The 21455-nt window shown below is 38.5% G+C and overlaps 1 protein-coding gene across 4 annotated transcripts in view; it reads right to left on the bottom strand.

Annotated features, from left to right (window-relative positions):
* Nucleotides 1–678: 678 nt before the first annotated feature.
* The window catches only part of LOC137100340 (protein shisa-6), a 72319-nt gene continuing 51542 nt past the window's right edge, over nt 679–21455 (bottom strand). The window contains exons 6-9 of one of the 4 annotated variants that reach the window (XM_067478110.1): nt 11723–11785; nt 10726–10746; nt 8641–8799; nt 679–4504 (exon numbers count right to left, since the gene is read on the bottom strand). In XM_067478110.1, coding sequence (XP_067334211.1) covers nt 3900–4504; nt 8641–8799; nt 10726–10746; nt 11723–11785 — 848 coding nt within the window. In that variant the 3' untranslated portion in view covers nt 679–3899. The remainder of the gene's footprint in view (nt 4505–8640; nt 8800–10725; nt 10747–11722; nt 11786–21455) is intronic. The other 3 variants (XM_067478112.1, XM_067478111.1, XM_067478113.1) reach the window with 3 other exon arrangements.

Here is a 21455-nt window from a genome sequence, read left to right on the forward strand (position 1 = left end):
GATGTGGCCCCACCCAGCCACCAAGGGCAACCTTGGCTGGTCTGAAACCCAGATAAATAAAGGTGGGTTACAGCAGGAAGGGCATCCAGCATAAAAACACATGCCAAATCAATGTGCTGAACATGTTCTACTGTGGCAACCCCTGAAGGGACAAGCTGCAGTTTTTGGGAAGGTGACATTTTTTGTCATTAGGATCAAATGTGAGTTTTTTAAAGGACATCTTAAGGGTTAAGCGGTCAGTGGAGGAGGGAATGAACGATCTGTCCTCTAAGCCTATAGCTTTGGCCAAACCAATTTTATTTTCAAATTCTGGACACTTAAACTGCAAAGCACAACATACCTTGTATAGAATTCAGTTCATGTTCTGCAAAGAGGAAGAGAAACATGTGGTTTAAGGTAAGACCAGTCAGACTATGTGATTTATGGCTGATTTTGGTAATGCAGAATAGAAGTATTATGATCTTAGGGATTTGCACCCCATTGCACACAAAATACACAGACCCTAGCACCAATTCTTTGGTGAGAGGTTTGGAGAGAAAATACAATCTACGGTCTAAGCTGAAAGGACTGGACTCATTGCAATTGGTATCAAAAAGAATGAGTCATTTTGTTTATTAAATTGGTTGTCTAATTCGCTATACTGCTATTTCAGAAAATATGAAAGTATAATTGATCAAATAGATGTACACAACACACAAGATGTGCTTTAATAGTTTGTAAACAAACATAAATAATGCACAAGAACAGTCAAATTTTGTTGTTTGAAGCCTTTAGGTTACTCTAATTTGTGCAGTTACAGACAACTGTTCATTCATACCACATTTAGTGGTGTTATAAAAAACTCCTCATTGACTATGAAAGACAAACAGTTCTAAATCAAAAGGACAACAAAGCGTTAATGGCAGCAAATGAAACTCACAATATTTTAAAAAGAGTAACTGGCTATAGAATTGTACAGCATGAATAGGAAATATTGCACATAGAGAAAAAAGGCTCCTGGGGTGACATCATTATTAAGTGAAAAGAAGAACAGATGTTTGTCTGAAGCGGACCACTCAACAATTAACACCCCTAACTCACTACACCACCCCTACCTAACCTTAACTCACCCTAACTACCAAACATGCTTTATTACCTGCAAACACATCCAAAATGGAGGAAAAAATATTGACAGCAGTTTTGGGCAAAAATAATCTCTGACATCATTTAATGCAGACCTGGTAAAAAGGTCAAGGTAAAGAAATACATTTGCGGAACTCAAGACATTTGGCCAGCCTTTCACATCTTCACACTGTAAATCATAATTGATTTTTGTAAAAAGACTAAAGAAAAACATGCACCATGAGTGTACTTAACATTAAACCAAAGACTTATGTGTAATAAGATGTTGCTTTCCTGCCACTGGACTTTAAAAATTCTAATCACAGATAACATTATGTCTTTATATACAGCTCAAATATCTGATAAAAGACACAGCAATGTTCCTGATGCTTTAACTTGTACAGCCAGGTCACACTGTAATCTGGTGGATATTATCACAATTTTTTTTCAATAGACTTTCTACAGGTTGTCTGATGGACTATAGTCCCTAAAACAGTTTGACAATCAGTGGAACTTGACAAAGTTGTGTCACTTGAATCACAATTGAAATTAGACCCCTGGGAGATTTACATGATTTTATTTGTAAAATTATCTATTTAGTTCTTTCTTTTAACTAAGGATTTAATGTTTATAACATGGTACATATCATTTTAACTTGACTGACTTGAGTATATTCTTTACGTTTCTTAACATGAGACTGCACTGCCTTTACCTGGGACTTGAAACAGGGCTTCACAGCCAAGACTTGACATCTTGGCATCTAATTTGTAAATGGCCACCAATATAGGGCTTTTATCCAAAGCACTTTACAATGTTGCTCCTCATTCACACATTCACACACACCCACACAAGCTGACAACAAAGCGGCTGCCATGAAAGGTGCTCACCCGACCCACCAGGAGCAACTTTGGGGTTCACGACACTTCGACACATAGCCAGGACCTGTGATTGAACCACTGACCGTGTAGTTTGTGGAAGACCGCCTTACCGACTGAGCTACAGCCACCCCATTAATTTGGCTGGTGGCAGCATGATTCTCCACAATTAACTTGCAGTTCAACTTTAAAAAACAGTAAAACTTTTTGCACTTTATAGTTCACACAATCAATTGGTCTTTAAAATGTGTATTCTTCTATTATGATTGTGAAACACTGAAAGACGCTCTAAAAGAATTAATTTGGATTTAGTTGGTCATTAGGCATATTGACTCAATTTGATTAGATAGCATTGCATTTGGACCCAGTCCGACTCTTGCCCCAGACTGGGTCTTGACTAGTATAAACCAAGTAAACCAAAAAAGAAAAATTCCAATGCTGCACTGGGTTTGAAAGAACAGCTGAAAATAGAAGCACTTTTACTAAGGTACCACATAAGAACCCATAACCTTTAAACAAAGGTAATTCTGGTTAACAAGTTTCCAATAAGAATACATTATAATGATGGAATTGTGTTTAAAGTTGGAGAGCTTTCAATTTAGATTTGCCTTGTTGAGGTATATGTACTATAGCCTCTATCACTTTATATATTGTTACTGCTGGTTCTGCTGGTAAATAAGATTAGAAATATTAACAAAATGCCAAGACACCAGGACATAACATAAAAGCAAATTTCTTTCACTTAGGGGCAAATGGAAACAATAAGGCATTGCTTTAGTGAAAACATCTGAACCAACTGTTCACAGTTTTAATTAATGCTTGATTGACTAGTGATTATGTCATCCACTTTATTACTGATTGTTTCAGTCATCACATCAGCACAAAACAAACTATAACTGCACCTGCAAACTCCTCAGTTTCATCTCAGAGTATCTGATATGTTGAGAAGGAAGCAGCTGGCCAGTGACAAACCAAACAAGGTGAATGGAACATATGAACAGAAATTAATTCATACTCAGCATTTTCACCAGGCAGCATTTTCACCTGTGGATTTACATACTGTATGTCTACAGACATAACCTGCCGATGGTGAAATGTTGTTTCATACACAATCATTCTATGCTACAAGCACAGTTAAAGTAAAAATACTCCCCTTATGCATATTAGATCCACATACTTTGCAGACATCTGTGGAAATAATATTAATTTGGGATGTTTGTCTTATCTTAAATTAAAAATATTAATTGTGAATCCACTGTAGATTCCAAGTGGGAAAAGAAAAGGGGCCAGCTTTTCTTGTTTAAATGCTGCTAATATAGCTTATTTACACTTATCTATTGTATGCAACAGAAATAGCCTCTGTTTTCACTAATAAGCTGATATGTTCTGGCCGTTTACCAAAGAAGAATAGTAAAATGAACCAAACCCAAAAAAAAGGGAATTCATAAATTGTGCTTTTTAACCCACAAATCCACTTCATCATTGAAATTGGACAATTTTAAGAGGCACCACTTGAAGTGCTTACATCAGTCAATGAGAATCTCTAAAGCTATAACAAGGACTGAAAATACAAATAGTAAATATAGTATATTTATATATTTATAAATTTGATACAATTCCCTTCTAGTCCCATGTTTAGTTTAAAAAATATTTTTATCACACTGTCAAATGTCTGACACGAAGTATCCCTCTTTGTGTCAATGCGCAAAGCCCTTATGATGCTCTAAGAGAGAAAAGTCTTTGCCAGGTTTGTTTTGAATTACCCAAGATCTGGATGACACAGGAAGCTTGTGCTAAAAGCGGGAATAGTGTGTAATGTAGGAGGTTTTTTAACAGGACTGACCACCTCTGCTTAGACGCTCTGATCTTAAAACAAGTCTGTCAATGTCCACGTTGTGACTCAGCAATCCTTTAACTTTGTGGTTAAACAGTTACCTCATTCTTACTGGCAGTGCGGTATGTGTGGTGGTGGCCAGGAATATACTGTAGGTGGTCCACTGTGTGTGTTCGTCGGGAGGCAAATGCCTGCCTCTTAGACGTGGTCACTTGGTGGTTGACCGTCAGCGTGTTGTAGGAGTCGTTAGAGGCACTGGGTTGGGAGTGCATCTTGGTCATCTTGTGGCGGTCCATGACAGGTGTGGTGGGCATCAGCATGTCGGCCTGAGACATTGCCCTTGCCATGGCCTTCTCTCGAAACTTGTCACGCCTCATTGCTGGGGACAGCAAGGGATCCTGGGAGTGGAGGCGGTCTGCTGCCAGTAGCTGCTCTTCTGACAGGTGTCGGCTGCTTCCGTATGCAGCAGCTGCCATGCCACCATATGAAGATAACCCATAATCTCCACGACGGGGTGTCCTGGGAGGAGACAGGACGTGGTCCTGGGACATAGCCCTCTGGACTCGACGGGGCCGTTGTCGCTGCTGGTGCTGCTGGGGATCTGCATTCAGTTTTACCATTTGGGTTGGTCCCCTGCCACCAAAGTCAGGATGATGATGCTTCCTTGTGTAGTAGTCATCCAGGTCCTTATCACCTGAAGGGTAAAAAGATAAACATATTGAGAGTGACACAACAGGAACAAACTGCCCGGCCTTGCTTTGAAAAAGCCCATCCTTGCACAAAAGTAGAATTTGATTTAATTGATTTGAGAAATTTTTTGTTTATTATAAGGTGCTTTAGGTCTTGCAACCCATACATGATTATGCAAAAGCCCTGCAATAATTAGAATCTAAATATAAGCAGCGCTCAGAAATAACCTTTTTGAAACAGGGCCCAGACCACAAAGTATGCAGTCAGATTTTTATGCTTAGTTAAAATACCCTCTCACAGAAATGTATGAAACTTCATAAATTCAGATGTTCTGCGCATCTTCTTTCCTTTTCTCTAGTAGCACATATTCCTGAAAGCATCCTCAAAGATTTCTGTCCAGCCACAAAATTGACTTAGAAATTGATCGGCCGCTAAATCGGAACCATTACTGGCAGACCCCCCACACTAAGGGTGGAAGAGGGAGGGGAAATTAATCTTTATCATAGTATGTTTGTCCTACACCTTCTGGCTGCTGTTGAAGTAATAACAATAACTTTGAACACAACAGTTGAAAGGTCCAAGAGTTTTGTTTCTTTATGAAAAACAAAAGAACAACAAACAGCCATCAGCATCAGCTAGTTGTCCATCAGAATGGACAGGTATCATCAGAATTCTGCAGTACTCAATAGTTTATGCACTTCTGGTGCATGAATTGGCAGCAATTTATTTAATTCCTTTGCAAGAAACCAAGTTGAACTCTCTGCTGCATGACCACACACCTAATGGTAAATTCATTAAATTAACCAAAGGCAAGAATGAGCTTTCAGCAGACTTTTATCTACCTGTTTTTGGCAGCTTTGGCACTCAAGGGGATATAACATAGAAGCTCCGTGATTCACTGCTGGAGATGAGGGGTTGGTACCTGTGTAGTAGTTAATTATTGCAGAACACAGAGGTCATACGGTTGTTTTAGGACCATACCATGCTTTACCAAGTCGAAAAAGGCCAATGAGAATCGTTGGATCCTCATCTCAAAGGGAGAGGTGTAATGCCTGGATACAGAAGGGCACCTTATTGTCCCTCCATGAGGGGTTTCACACCCACTGCTCTGTGCATTCCTAATGAAGTAAGCCCAAGTCTGGCCTGTGGCGATGCACTTCAGCATTTTTCCCTAAAGGTTTCGTTTAGATTTGACATTATGGCAGAAAATGTCAACCAAACCGGAGGCTGATATATACAGACAATTGACAAGCCATGGCCCATAGCTCCATTAATAGGTCAAACTTGAGTGTCCAGTCACTTTGAGAGATCTGTAGTGATTATACACTCAAATGTTAATGCAGCAGAAATGCATTATGTCTCGCACAGATAAATAATAAAATGCGCCATGAGTTCTGAGATAAAAGGCATGTACCAGGAGTTAGGCTGACACACAAAGCTTATGCTTATGATATTTGTGCACATGGGTGATGATATGTACAGTATGTTAAAAAGACAAACAGTAGGACAAAGTGTTGGTAAATATGAAGTGTACACGTTGCACAGTTTACACTTTAGGTGACTGAATTGATTTAAGAGAGACGGTACATAATTCTTGATCTCATCTCTGTGGTGCGGAAAAAATGCAGCACTTTACAATTACCATGATTGCAAGGGGCTCAAAGGGTCCCAAACGTGGAGCGAAGCTACAAAAGCAGCAAATTGCTAGCAACAGGTAATTAAACCCCAGCTCCCACTCTGCTAGATTAAATTCAATATAGGCACTATATTTATGTGTCAGCTATTGATCACAGGATACTGTAATCATATAATGCACTTATATAAACACTTGTGAAACTGGTGGAACATCAATTATAAAGTGATCTTTAGAGGGGTTTAAAGCAGGAGGTGTGAAATTTCAAGAGGAAAAACAGCAATGTGGCTCAGACTGTGCACAGCACTGGCACAAGTGCAGGTAAATTTCCCTCTAAAGTTTTTTGTGTGAGGCTTGCATTTGTAACCAGGGAATTTCAATTATTTCTAATTGATAGGTAACTTTTGGAGAATTCTTGTATCCTACCTGAAGCACTGGGTAGAGCTTAGTGGACCATATATTGAGCCTCATGCTAGCACTATTGCATGTTGTTGTGACTTTTGCAGCATCCTTGGAGGTGCTCTGTGGTTTATTTTAGAGCAGTGTCCTCAATCTCTACCTCATTTACATCACCCATGGAAGGACAGGATGGAGTTTTACAACAGACATACACACATCTGCACACACACTATCATTTAAGATTGGAAATAACCCATACTAATTTAATTTAGTCATTATCATCTGTCCAGATGGTTTCATTTAAATAGCAAGTAATTACATTACTTTTAGGCTTGTTTCCAAAGACGTCACTCATGCTTGAACCTATTTAATTTTTGTTTGAGTGGAAGGGCTTTCAGTAAGGGATGAGTTTGCTACCTCGTTTAACAAATTCTGCAGGGCTCCTGTTTCAAAATGGAAAAGTCTTTTTGTAGTTCAGCGTAATTCATCTCTGTGATTTTCTGTGTATGTACAAGGCTCCAGTGAGATAAGAGCAAAGCCTCCAGTTGATAAGGGAGAGAAAATGCAAATGTATAAAAGAAGAATGTTGAATGAGCTGAAAGGAGATTGCACTAATGCATGTTTTTCTATCACCGCTGTGTAATGAAAAAGGGACCAATGGCACATTTAAATGACTCTCTCTCAGTGTGTAAATTCTCAGAGAAGATTCAAGGACAACAAATGGCTACGTGTTCCGAATAAGTGCATAGCAATATGAAAAACGGCAATGCATTGAATTTATTCCTGCAAATGCTTTTAAGGAAAGTACAGTATTCTACTCTGCGTGTGGGTAAAGAGGGTAAAAATGTTTCCAGAAAAGATTTACTGTTGAATCTGTTATATGTGATAACTTAATACATTAGCAAGCATCACTCGAGAGTCACTCTACCAACAAACATGATGCCACTCTTAACAGCACACATTTAGTGTCTGTTTACTTAAGTATATTAAAAGAAGTCTGAAAGCAAAGTCTGAAACATGGTGGGAGGAAATAGTGCTATTTGATTAGTTAACTGATTTAAAGGAATTTTCATGCTCAAGCGAGAGCAGCCCAATTGCAACCACAACTTCCCCTCCAGTGATCTCATTGCTCTTCGGTTCATCTCAAGAATGACATATGAAAAAGAGATGGTCTTATGAGGAGATTCTGAGCGGTAGCAATCAGCGGAAAATGTTGGTTTTTATGAAAAATTTTATATTTTCTGGCATCTTAAGAATTCCGTTTGAACCAGATTGGTGAAACCCTCTAGAGCTCAGTTTGCAACAGAAGAAAATAAATACACCCAGAAATCTCTGTGTTACACTTTTACACTTTTATTCTAACCTGCATGTCTATGGTCTATGGGAGAAAACACAGGCAGTCATGGGGAGAACAAAAAATCAACACAAAAGGGCCTCAGCTGGCTGGTGAGGTCACAGTATTAAGCACAGGTAAACTCCTGACTAAATAAGCAATTGGCCATCTTATAGTGTAGTCAACATCATCATTGTGTCTTTTTTCAATGTGACTGTGGATCAACTAGTCTACTAGGCATGCACTGGTCATGAGGTTGAACTGGCAGCATCCATGTCACCATAGAGCAGAAAATGTCATCGTGAAGATAATGAACTGTTACATTGCTGAGACATTAAAGCACCATCTTTTTGGCATATAAAAGCCATTCAGCAGAAAAGATGTCTCTTAATATGTCATTAAGGGACATTAGCAACATGACACGGGCTGCAGATGGAGCCATATTACACGCCAATTAGATGTCAGTGGACAGGCCGATAGGCAAAGTCGATGGGAATGAGTATGGAGGCTGTAGCATGTTGCCATGCATTTTAAAACGTTTATTTCCCTAAAAGGTGAAAAAGCGAGAAGACTTTCTGCATGATGAGCCTCCAAACATCTGTGGATACTTATTATGATGCACATTTCTGTAATGGACATAAAGACTTTCATCAGGCCAGATGCATAGAATGTGGCAACCCTTTGATGCACAGGGCACAAGGGTGACATCATTCCTTTTCTTTATTAGTGCATCAGACAAAGCATGATGATGGAGGACGATTGAAGGACCACCTACTTAATCTGTGGAGAGAGGAGGAGTATTTACTTAAGTCAGACTTGAGAGCCAGCTCGTAGGACGGTGGCAGATGGCTCAGGTTCTGGAAGGATCTGGAGAGAGACAGGTCGTAGGGCTCCGTGGCTGAGGTCAGAATGTTGTTCATCCGCTGTGGTCTTTCTACAGGGGACAGGGGAGTAAGTGCCGCAGTGGAGTGAGTACACAGTCAGTCAAAATATGGGGTTCAGACACTGGCATTCTGCACTAGGGAGAGAAAGATAAGCAGATAGAGAGGGCAAAGGATGATGTACTGGAAGTATGAGTCAGTGTGATGGGTGTTTGGGCTGGAGGTCTTCAGCTATCGGGAAACAACAGCTCTGAACATTTTTTGCTCCTTTAAATCTAATGTGATTTGGCAACTTTGCTCCAGAATGAATAAAAGAAGCAGTCTGTGCAAACAACAAGCCTCCTCAAAATATTTTTCCACAAAAAATGTAATGTGAAACAAACTTGTGGTGCACTCATTTGACGTTTTGTCACCTGTACCTGTATTTGATTCTTGCGTCTATGCAAATGTGCACTAGTGTTGTAGAGACATTCGCATAGCTGTTTTTTTTAAATAGCTTGCTTGTACAAATTGCTTTTTAACAAGCTTTTGGGTCAGCCTATTGGAGGAAATAGGTCCACAAAAAGATAAAGCAAATTAGCTTGCTGTTGTAATAAAAATGCCATGTCTGTTGCTTTTTATGTGTAAAACTGGTTTTAAAATGCCAGGTTTGTAGAATGCTGCATGTTAATTCACAAGTCAGTGCTGTTCACCTCTGCACCCTAATAGTTCTTGTATCTCAGAAAGTACTACCTCATAACTAGGGACATTTTTTTAATGGTATCGCTAAACTAAAGTAAGAGCACGTTTCTATTAGTGAAAACTAAGCTTATTATTACATTAAATATTGGAATGGGCTCAATCAAATATTTTTGATTTCACTTTTTTATATGTGGTCCTTGATCTGATTCATATCAGAACAACGAGATTGGAGATTGGAGATGTTGTTTCATATTTGTTATGTATTATGTTTATACTGATTATCATAACCACATGGTTTTTGAGGAAACTGCACGTCTTCTAGAATAATGTTGCAGTAACATGTGGGTTAAATTTCAGTTAAATGCCCTCAACTGAGCTACATACATGTAAGTTATTGATTTGAATGTGAAAAACCAACATAAAACCATTGAATCTGACAGAAAATATCAGAATTGAGCATAAAGGCTTATAATGTTAATGTAGTGTAATTCTCTAAATATTCCCATTACCTGGGAAAACTGTCCTAGAGGATTGAAGAGAGTGTAATGACCTTGCACTTGTGCATATTGTTTACTGAATGTTGAGAGGTTGCAGCATCAGTAACCTATATAACTTAATAACTTATTAATCAGTTTTCTTTCCTAAAGGAAAATCAGTGCCAGCTGGAAACTGCATCCTTGAACTCTTTGTCCAAGCCGCTCAAGTGATGCCCTTAGAGAGTGCCTTTAACAGCTCATTTTAGTTTGTCACATATATGTGTGGCTCCATTAAGGCTTCTTGCAATGTATGGAGCTCCTGTGGCTTCAGTATTTGGGACGCCCTGTCATGGGTCAGGAGGCACAGTGAGTGGGATGGGCTCAGATACGGACAGGGACTTTGGTGCTGGATTTAAAAATAGATGTGGGCGACCACTGCAGCAAGGAGGACGTGGACACACAACACCAAGGTACATAGCGTATAGAGGGGTGGCATTCACTAAGAGAAAAAGTGTGTGTGGGTTTGTGGGTAAGACAGAACCAGTTAGGTGAAGTGAATGTGGGAAAAAAAATGTATGAAGAAAAGATTTTGAGATTGGTCTAAAGGTCATGGATTATAATGCAGCAGTGTGAAGTTTTGTGGTTGCAAAAAAAACAAAACAACAAAAGAAAATACCTCACAAGCTAAAAAGAAAATAGCAAGGAGAATAAACAATGACCCCCAGGGTGTTGGTAAAGATTTTTAAACTCTACATGATATATATGGAGGAAAATGTGATGAAAAAAATACACATAAACACCATGTGCATGTGTATTACTTACCATATCTCATTTGTCTGTGGGCTAACAAATCCAAGTGAGAAAGAAAGGATCAATGACAATCAATGTGCACAGTATGTTTTAACCAAACCCACCATACTAGAGGTTTCCCTTCTTCAAAGCCAATATTGAATGAATGTTGCCACAGGTTAACACAAAGTCCTGTTGAATTATGCATTGCTGCTATGATCCTCATCAGAAGCTAAATAGCCTTCCAAAGTGCTGTTTGAAAAGTTTTATTTGATGCCAAAAGTACTTCTAAAACCCATTTTCCCACTGAAAGGGTTGTCCTGTTTAAGTGGCGGGGATTCACAGGCAGGATATGGACTAGAGCGCTCCATTAGAGTAAAAAGAGTTTGTATAATGACTCAGTGACGATCTCCTAGTTTTGACCTGAAAACACTGACAAAAACACATCGGTGTTTGCAACATTTATAATATCATAGGGGAGATTTCTGTAAGAAATAATACCAGATTTCCTCTTTAATTACTCGGTGTTTCATTTCATTGCCGTTTAGAGGCAGTGCCATTCAATAATTCCACACTGAAAGAAGCTCTCCTTTTACAGTAAATAACATTTAGAGAAGTAGATGGGATGCAATAACTGTAATTGGGTTTTCAATAACTTCAGCCAACTGCACAGATGATCCTTTGATTATTATAAACTTTTTGCTATTCATTTTCTCAGAGGGCGCCTTTATCAGTTGGTCAGATTTTAATTTCCTTGTGGAAGACAATAATTGTTTAGCTAAAGTTAATTTGGAGACAGATAAGAATCCATATCATTTTGGAAAGTCAAGTCATGTCAATCACCACCATCAAATATTGCTAAAACTCAGAGTAGCCTGTTTATAACTTTATTTAATTTTAACACTTTTCAAACTAGTTTTCTGGCATGCATTCCGATTTTACATTTGCAGTATAGGATTAATAAGAGAACTTTTGCACCAACATGTAATGGCACATCTCCAATTAATGGCTAAATTATTGTCTTTCTTACCAAGTTTAGGTGTGAGCGCAGTCAGATCCAGGTGGCTGTGCTGGTAGTCATGGTGGTGGTTTCCTATTGTAAAAAGAACAGAGTTAACACCACCTTTCAAGATGGTACACTTATGTACTGCGTATGTCGTCTTTGTCCTAGATTCTGAGGGTTCAGTTCACCTAAATAATCCCCTCTTGACCTTTGGAACATCTAGCTATGCCCAGTGGGAAATTTCTTTCACAGCCACAATACAATGGAGGACATTTGAACATTTTATCAACCACAGGTGCCTCCCTTTAAAAACACCAATTACCAGGCCTTTGAATTTGCTACTAGTGCGTCACAGAAAGAGGCGCAAAGTGCTACTGTATGTATATTAATTTAATGTAAAGCTTCCAGGACACTTGTGTGCTAAATGCAGGATAGCACCTGGTCTTTCACCATATATAAATCATCTTGACCTTTTAGTTCACATAGTATTGGTCTGTCATCCAGAGCTATATATGGTTGGCCAGACTGAAATATATCAAAAACTCTTCTATATACTATACTCTTCTAGTATCTACACAGCCCTAATTAGCAACTGTTAACATGACAACTAAATTAAAGTAGTTAATATTACATGTAGCAGCATCATCAAGTTACCATTGTCAGTGTGAGCACATAATCATAAACACACTGATGTTAGCATTCAGTTCACAGAATTCCAGCGCCTAAGTAAACCTTCGCATAGCCAGGAGACTTAATGTAATACAAAGAGAAATGTTCTCATCTTCAGAGTATCAGTCAGCTTCTCCATCTACTGCAGTCAGTGTTTGCTTATTCCCCAGATATAAGAGTTTTGATTTGTTTAGCGTGTCTCAAGTGAGTAGCTAACTGTCACTGCTCAGTTATGTGACTGTGAGTGTTTGATCCATTTGACAGCATCCACAGCGATTTACCAAAACTATTTATCACAGCCTCTTTACACAGGAACATGGAAGCAACTACACGTCGTGGTGATCCATCTTTGCTGTAAGTGAGTCATCTGATTTTGCAGTAATATTGTTGTTTGAGCGGTTAAAGAACAAAGCAACATCATCTGAGACCTCCAGCACTGAGCAGCAATGGAAGTTAAAATATAAAAATATTGCCTATTGCTAGAGTGAAAATATTGCCTTTATTCAATTATGCCGGGTGTTTCTGACACGGCAGAGCATATACCCACTCACACACACAAACACACACACACGGCATGGATATGTGATAGTTGTACACGATTTGCATTTAAATGTGTTCATCTATCATCGTGTAAGAGTGGTACAGGCGAGAAAAGCAGCAGTCTGATAGCTTAAAACAACATACATGAGCTCTTTAAAATGCTTTTAACTGATGACGGGGGGTTGTATTCCCCTTTTGTTAAAGATCAGTGGCAGAATAACAATGATGCTGCTTCCCCAGCGGGTGGATGTGACATTTTAGACAAATGTTATTTGACTTATGCTAAGATCCAAACCAGTATGGGGATTAATCTAACACATTTAAATGTGGTGATAAATATAAACAAAATGGAGAATATAATATCAGTCTCACATGTACACATTCTAAACCTTGGTCATTACTTTGCTGATGTTAAAGCCTTCAAAGATGTTCTGTTTGGCTTACTCACATTCAGCCACTAAAGCATTAGAGAAGTCCAACACTGAGGTCAAACAGGGTCATTGCCACATTGAACCATCAAAGGGTCTTCCCACATCTGCTGTCACAAAGTAGGAAAGCTCTCAAATGTATCCAGTATCACTGAGTTGAGCTCTTGGAGCAAATATACCTAGCCCAAGATAGAAAAACAACCATCCCAGAACAAAGTGCACAAATACGGCAATATGGCATATGACAATCTTTCAAAATATTTTACACGTTAGTAATTTAAAAAAACATTACTGCTTAAAAATATGGTTCAAATGAAATGTCTTCAAAATAATAGAAGAAAAACATTTATATATATAGGCAAATGTACAAAAGGAGTGTGCACAAATTGATTGGTGAAGTATGTAGCAGGTTTCACATATTCCAGTGTGTGCCCATAAACTTCTTCAATCACATACTTGTGGCTGGTTTGTGGACCTGGTCTCTTCATTGAAACTATGTATTAAACACAGCTGGAAACTGGAGTCAAAGATGGCAACCCATGACCTGAATGCTCATCCTGCACCCTGACACAACAACTTCCTGTTCCACCTCCTTCTACTGATAGTAAGTTAGAAGTGGATTTATGAGGACCAGAAACGCATGAAAGCAAGTATAAACCCAGCAGATGTGTAAACAACACTGACGTACAGGCTCTGCAAACGTAGCCTCATGACTGGCCCACAGTGCCCACTATAGTGTGAGAGAGTATCAGTGGGTATGTACTCACATGAATAACATTTTTTTTTTACATACATTTTTTTTACATTTTTTTACACATTTTATTTACATATTGGTTGTTTGTGATAGAGCACAGACGTCTACCGGGAAAACCTGTGTGTATCCAAACGGACGTGCATAATGCAAATATCAAATACCTGGAAATAACAACACCCTGAGAAGCATACATTCTGCTATTGACCAAACCATTAAATTTGACATACAGATATACAGAAAAAGACAGGCAGCCAAAGTCTAAAGATGAGCTGTAAGATATGCCTGGTAAACAAACCAGAAGATTAATCTTCAAGACAGTTTCCCCAGTAGTTTTGAGATGTCCTAAGTGCAAAGGGAGGTAACACTAAATACTGAATTTTGCCTGTAGCTGCTTTGTTCAGAAAAAAAATGTTTTTTAATGTTGTATACTCATTTACTGTGTTTCCTGATTATATCTTAATAAAAAGACCTATAATGGATTCCACCCTTCTTAAAAACAGCAAAATCTTTACATGCAATTATTTTCTTGCAAACAATCACTAAATAATCTTAAATACTGTATTACTAATACTAAGGCTGGTGTTAAAGATTTTACTACTGTAGACCCACCACTACTCACTGTCAAAGCATTTCTCCCTCATTTTCTGAATATCAGTTTTAGCATTCAAACTGAGGCACTGACATCCTGAATTCGTCTGTCACAGAGCTCAGCAGTATATAAAGTATACGGAAGAGAACATACCTGCTAAGTGTTAATACATAATGCAGCAGCTCTCACTGTCAGTAAAATGTGTCGCACGGATTGGCTGTAGTAATGAAGGCTGCTCTCTCACAAATGAGTCCAATGCTTCCAGGTTCCAGCGGGTGGACAGGGGGGATCCCACTGTGACCCAGATCCATTTTAAACGCCTCGCTCTGGGGAAGCTGATGGACAGACGCTGGCTTCTGTGAAAGAGCCCGTGCTATGTCATTATGCTGGCAGAGTATGAAGTACCATGTGGACCTGGTGGGACAGATCACCTCATTTTGCCCTTGTGCATATGTATACTACAGTCTGTGTGTGACGGAGAGGCAGAGTGACAAGGAAAGCAAACTAGAGAGAGAACGACTGGAGGAAACTAATTTTAGGTTTGTTTCACAATGGAATTCTGTATTCAGAATCGGAAGTAACAGTCAGATTCACTCTCTTAGTGAAGTCCTGTTTGTTTTGTTGCAACTTTATTCACATTGAACTAACACAAGGAGAGACTTCACAATTTATTCATGCCATCTTTCTATGGCAGAAGCAAAAAAACAAAAATAAATAGTTACAGTACTTTAGAAAACTGTATTGAATACTGATAAGGTGCATCAAACTGTAAAGGCTGTTGTAAGTCAATTTACAGAAGCAGTGGCTCAAACAGAAACAGACTTGTCCAATGTTTAAGTGTCTGCATGAAATGAAATGGAAATTGTGTCAGATTTTCATTTTATGTTATGTAAAAAAAACACGACAAGATGCTCAAGTAGCAACAAGAAATAAGTGTTTTTCTTTCTTTTTGATAGTCAGATACAAACATTGAGAGATTTATGGTCAATGAAATTCCCACTGCATTTGTAAATTAAATGTTTCATCCACCATTTATATTCAAATTTCTGAATTTGAGAGCAGTGAGAAGAACTGTTTACCAAGTTTCAATCTCATCAGTTTTTTTTCTGCCACCTTCAGTGGAACAGAAGCTCAAGAGTCATTTTAGGTAAATGGCCACTTATATACCGCTTTTATCCAAAGCGCTTTACAATGTTGCTTCCCATTCACCCATTCACACACTGATAGCAGTGGCTGCCATGTAAGGTGCTCACCTGACCCACCGGAAGAAACTTGCGGTTCAGCGTCCTCCCCAAAAACACTTCGACAAGTAGCCAGGACAGGGGATCAAACCACTGTGGCTGTGGTCCATGAACAGCTGCTTTACCAACTGAGCTACAGCTTTTAGCTCTTCTAGACTTCATACACTGTACACCATGAATTATCAGTAGGCCTGGCTCCATTACATATATTTATTAATACTTTCTCTGACTCTTCTGAGTCTAAAAACTTTTAATTGTTACCCCCTACATTTCCATTTTGTCAGTTGTTTTTAATGCAAAGTAAAAAATGTGAACAAGTGTGTGTGGGAATCCACTTACAGTCCAAACTGCAAAACATTCTGAAACAGGCAAAAGGTGGAATTTTTTTGTGGCAGTTTTGTTTTAGATGTCAAGTGAGAAATAGCAATTTTTTCATTGAGTTAAACACCAACGAGCCTCTTAATGGCACATCTCACTATCTTGGGTAAAAAATAATAATAAAAGAAACTACACTCCAAGCATTTTCCATTTTGTGTGCTCATCTCAATTATGGATTTTCTCTGTGCACATGAATAACTATTATATCTGTTAAAAACAGAACCATGTACAAATCATCACATCCTGCGGTGACAGGTCCTTCAAAAATATTTTTACCAGTGACAATAAATCAGTTCTTTTTCCGCTCTATTCTGCTGCTTTTTACCCTGTAAAAGGATTCTCTTACATTTGCATTTATTCAGATGTGCACAACAGAAACGATCAGTCCACACAAACACAAGAGTCTGTCAGCCTTACCCACACAGTGCCACGAGCTTGACCGACGGCGTCTGGCGGAGTACACTTCTTGGAGCCTGTGAATTACTAACAAGGATAAGCACAGATTTATCTGATGTCTTCTTCGATATGTCAGAAGTAACATCACACAAAGCTGCCGTTATCCTTGCCGTCGAATAAAGGACTCCATCAACCCGAAGGCAGAAAACAGAAGAAACTGGAGTATCAGAGTTAACAGCTGAGCCTAGAATGATGTCTGTGTCTTCAGAGAAAAACCTGGGCTGTGATAAGACTCTGCCAAAACCAAACTGACTAACAGGTTGGCTCATATATTGATATTTTACACTGCTTCCAACTTTGTGTCAACACTTGAGGTTTTGCACAAAGCCAGATAAAGAAGAGTTTCCCACTGGTCTGTACACAGCTCTGAACGCAACCCCATTCAACATCTCTGGGATGAACCTGAACCTGATCCAAGGCTTCGTGGCTAGATGTTCAGATCAAAATGATGTAAAATGCATTTTCAAAACTAGTAATGAAACAGTAGCTGTGTTGGTGTGAGTGCATTGCTTCGGGTATTAGTGGGATGATGAGATAATATCCAGGACACACAGACACACCAAACTCAGCACAGCAGAAAATGTAAAAAACACACATTTTCTGTTTACCAAGAGGAGTACGCCTCAGGAAACCCAGCCTTACTCCGTAAAAAAAACAAAGAAACTTGCAAAGGCTTAGTTTATTAATTTTACAGGAATGTGTGTGCATGTATTTCTGGAATTGTGGCAAAACGATTTAACTTTTTTGCAGGACAAGCCAAGCTTTTGTGACAGAGCTTTGAAGGTGACTGCCACTTCATGAATGCAGTGTCCTCACTGAAATGCAATGCCAATGTCTGTCTGATGCTGCATTGATGTCATATCATTTAAATGGTAATTACAAGCAGCCAAGTGTGAAAAATCCTTCATGTCAGCCTCCGATTTGTAATTTGACTTGGAGATTGTGAATTTCTAACACAGGCGATCTCTGTGGGGAATAGAACTACAGACATATTGACAAGACGTTAGCAGAACGCTCGCAAATCCACCAGTGCTGCTGCAATGTTACATCCAACTACGTTACAATTGGGACTAATACAATTGATTAAGCTCATTTTATAGGAGCTGTGTATAACTCCTGGTTTCATTTGGTATTGAAGTATAGCAAAACAGAGCACAGCCAAAGTAGCAAACCCAGGACAAGATGACTAATAGAGTAAAACCTTAATACCCTGCTCTTTCATTCTGCCAACATTGTGTGAATGAAGCAAACATACAACCTTATCAGCACACATTGGGGTCGGACTACATTAATGCTTTGGGGGAAAATCACAGCAACCAGGATACAAAACCTGGTGGAACGTCTAAAAGCAAAAAACTCAGGCTTTTACAACAGCAAAGTGTTGGACACTGTGGTGAAATGACATGTTCAATCTCCTTTGGGTGTTCACAGAATAAAAACGTTACATTTAATTGAAAACTGATAAGTGTTACATTAAATAAAAGTTTGCTCCTTACAGTATGTCACACAAAGACAGGATTTCTTTTGTAGCTTATATTTCTCTTTTGTACATAGAGAACATCCACTGACTTCTTGTGGAAATAGTTTAATGATGAAACTTTGACGGTTCCAAGCTAAAAAGTAGACTTTAATAAGCCTCATGGCACAAACAGAAGACAATATGTGGCAAAAGCAATTAAGTGAAGAAGCACCAAGAATTTTAAGACACTCTTATCACGTTGTGCATAAAGGAAAAGCAGCAGAGTATTCCAAAAATGAATTAACCAGTAAGTTATTTTCCATAATTATGCTCCATGTTTTCCTGTAATTACGTTTGTAGCTTGGCACAAAGCAACTGTTGATAAGCGCGTTGATGAAACGATTAAATGAACGAGAGATAGCAGGTTTTGTGAAGACACCACAAACTGGAAAATTACAACCGAGATCCTTTAATGACTTTGCAATTATGGGCCGAACTCTGCAGCTTGTTGGCGTTTGACAGAGAACATGCAGAATGTTAAATCTAAATGTTTACATCTTTCACTTCAATTTGGCAAAGCGTTTTAGTTGAGACACAACTAATTAAAGTTCAGGTGAGTTCACACTCTGTTCAGACACAACTCCCCTGTCAAGAATTATATAAAATTCATGAACTAGAAGCAGTGAACTAGAAATTCACCCTGAAGAAACGACTTGTTGGTGGATTCCGATGTGCACTTTTAAGAAGTTTGGACCAATAAGGACGCTTCCAGTTCAGATGTTCATATTATTGGCTTTTCGTTTGTGTTCTAGGACATTCTCTTTGTCCCATTTATGTTTCCTACCAGTGTGGTTCAGACAGCTCTCCCTCCTCTCTAAGAAGAACAGAGACAGGAGAACTGAGGTAAACGGCTTGGCATTACACATGACGACAACCCTCCCGAGGCCCCTGAGGCCAAGGATTTTTGTTTCTTCATTATTGATTAGGGATTGTGTGTCACAGCTTCTGGCCACGTCATGCACTCCTGACATGCTTTTTCCAGTCAAGTGCAGGCACGGTCTATTGTTTCCCCCCCCCTTCAGGCTGACCTTGTGACTTTAAAGAAATACGAAATGACTGCAGACAAACTCTTGAGCTCTCCAGAGACTTCAGGCCAAAAGAGCAGCAATAAATTATCACAGAGTGACCAGGAAAAGAAGAAAGAAAAAAAGCTTTTTAAATAGATGCTGTTTGAAGTTGTATCCATCTTTGGATCTATGTTGGAAAATTAACAGCGGTTATCAATATCCAAGATCTTATCATAATTCTATCTGTGATTTTATTCTAAAATATTATGTAATTATATTATACCATCTCAAGAACATTTTGGCCTAACAGAAATCAAACCTTCTCTAGTAAGGATCACACGTACCGGCAGGCTATAGACTAAAGAAAGAAGAATAAGACAGAAACCTAAAACCACAGTGTGTAACTGTAAATTGTTTTCTAGAAATATACTCCAAAAGATATCCTACTGTGGAGAGCAGGGCTGGGTGATCTAGACCAAAAAAAGATATCTTGGTGTTTAAGGGTTGAATGGTGATTTATATCTTTTGCCTCTCAAGGATATCTCATATATTTCTCCTAGGGAGTTTTATGAGAAAACCGTGAAAAACAAGTGAGGTAAAAACAGAAAAATTAAAATGCTAAAATGACAATGACAACTTATGCCCAGTAGAATAACAGCATAATTTTACTCTTGGGAGTTGTTAGGTTTCCCTTTAAATGCCTTAACACTAAATATGAACCACTAGACAAAAGTCAGAAGATACTGCCAAAAGTTAAAGTAGATGTATCATAAAAAAACATATTCACACCAAGCTGATGTAATCTGATGCCCGAAGTTATTAATACCTGGAACAAAAAGTAACAAAGACACCTGCACTTGTAGAGTGTAGCAGGAGGGAGTGTGGCAGTGACAAGCAGAATTTAATGACATAAGTGAGCCTACTTTCTTTGGGTCACCGCTAAATTGTTCTGGAAATCTGCGATCTAGAAGAAAATTTGTTTAAATCTCTCAAGATATGAGTCATTACTAGGGAATATCCACAGTAAAATTGATGATTTGGGAATGTCCAACATGATAACACAATATATGTGTAACAATATAATATATGATAACATGCAATATATGTGGGGGTGATGCCAGTACAATATTTTTTTAAGAGAAACTTATGATTTTGATACACAGATATAATGATTCTGCCCTTCCCACAAGTTATGAATGCAGTTAACTGTAAGCGAATTTATACTTTGCAGATTCAACAGCTGGAGTATTGTTGAGTTTGAGGTCTTAATAGACATGTTGATAAAACTTGCTCCTACTCTTTGTTTGGATTATAATGTGTGACTCGCCCCAGCATTTCTCTGGTTCTCATCCAGACAAGGTAGATTTATTGCTGCCAAAATGGATCGTATTTATTTTTATCTATATTGTCCTGAAAGAAACAAACGATTGGTTAAAGTGTTTCACAGATTTATTAAATCACATCACTCTGTGGAAGCTCAGGAGAAAAGAAAAGAGTTGAGTTTGACAGACTGAGAATCACTGCAGCCCAGTACGACTAAAGTTTCATATGAGTCTCAGGTGAACTTTGAAGTACATTTTGAGACAGAACGAGGGCTGTACAGCATGGTCCTCATTTCTTACAGTGTAGCCACAATCCAGGTGGAAACATTCACAGAGACTGTCAAAGCTGGAAAAGTTTTAATGGGGAGAGAAGTCACTTAAGTTTCTGTTAGGACCAGCTTGAAGGATCCTGAGCTATTGCTCTAAATTCAGATTCCAATAGTATCAAAGTGGCCCCAATTCAAAGGTTTTTTTGTATAAATCGATCATGAAATATGATCTGATATTCACCAAAGTCACTAACCTACCAAGGCGAACAAGATGTGGCCATTAAACCAAACCAGCGACCTGTTAAATAATAAAAAAAGAGGTCTGTTAAACTGAGGGGAACTGGAGAGTTGAAGGAGCTTCATGTTGATTCAGCACTGTAAGTGACCAATTTCTAATTTGATTAATTTTCAAGATAGAAAATAATGACTTAGTCACATAATAGTTTCTCCAAATGATTTTCCTAATCCTGTGTTATTTCAATTTGTACATTTGGATGTTGTTTTTGTGCCTGAAAAAACAAAAATCTATACATTTTCAATAAAACGTCTTTACGAGTTTATTTAGTCGCAGTGAGTTAACAAGATCCA

The sequence above is a fragment of the Channa argus genome, chromosome 15 (genome assembly GCF_033026475.1).
Source record: "Channa argus isolate prfri chromosome 15, Channa argus male v1.0, whole genome shotgun sequence".
Lineage (NCBI taxonomy): Eukaryota > Metazoa > Chordata > Actinopteri > Anabantiformes > Channidae > Channa > Channa argus.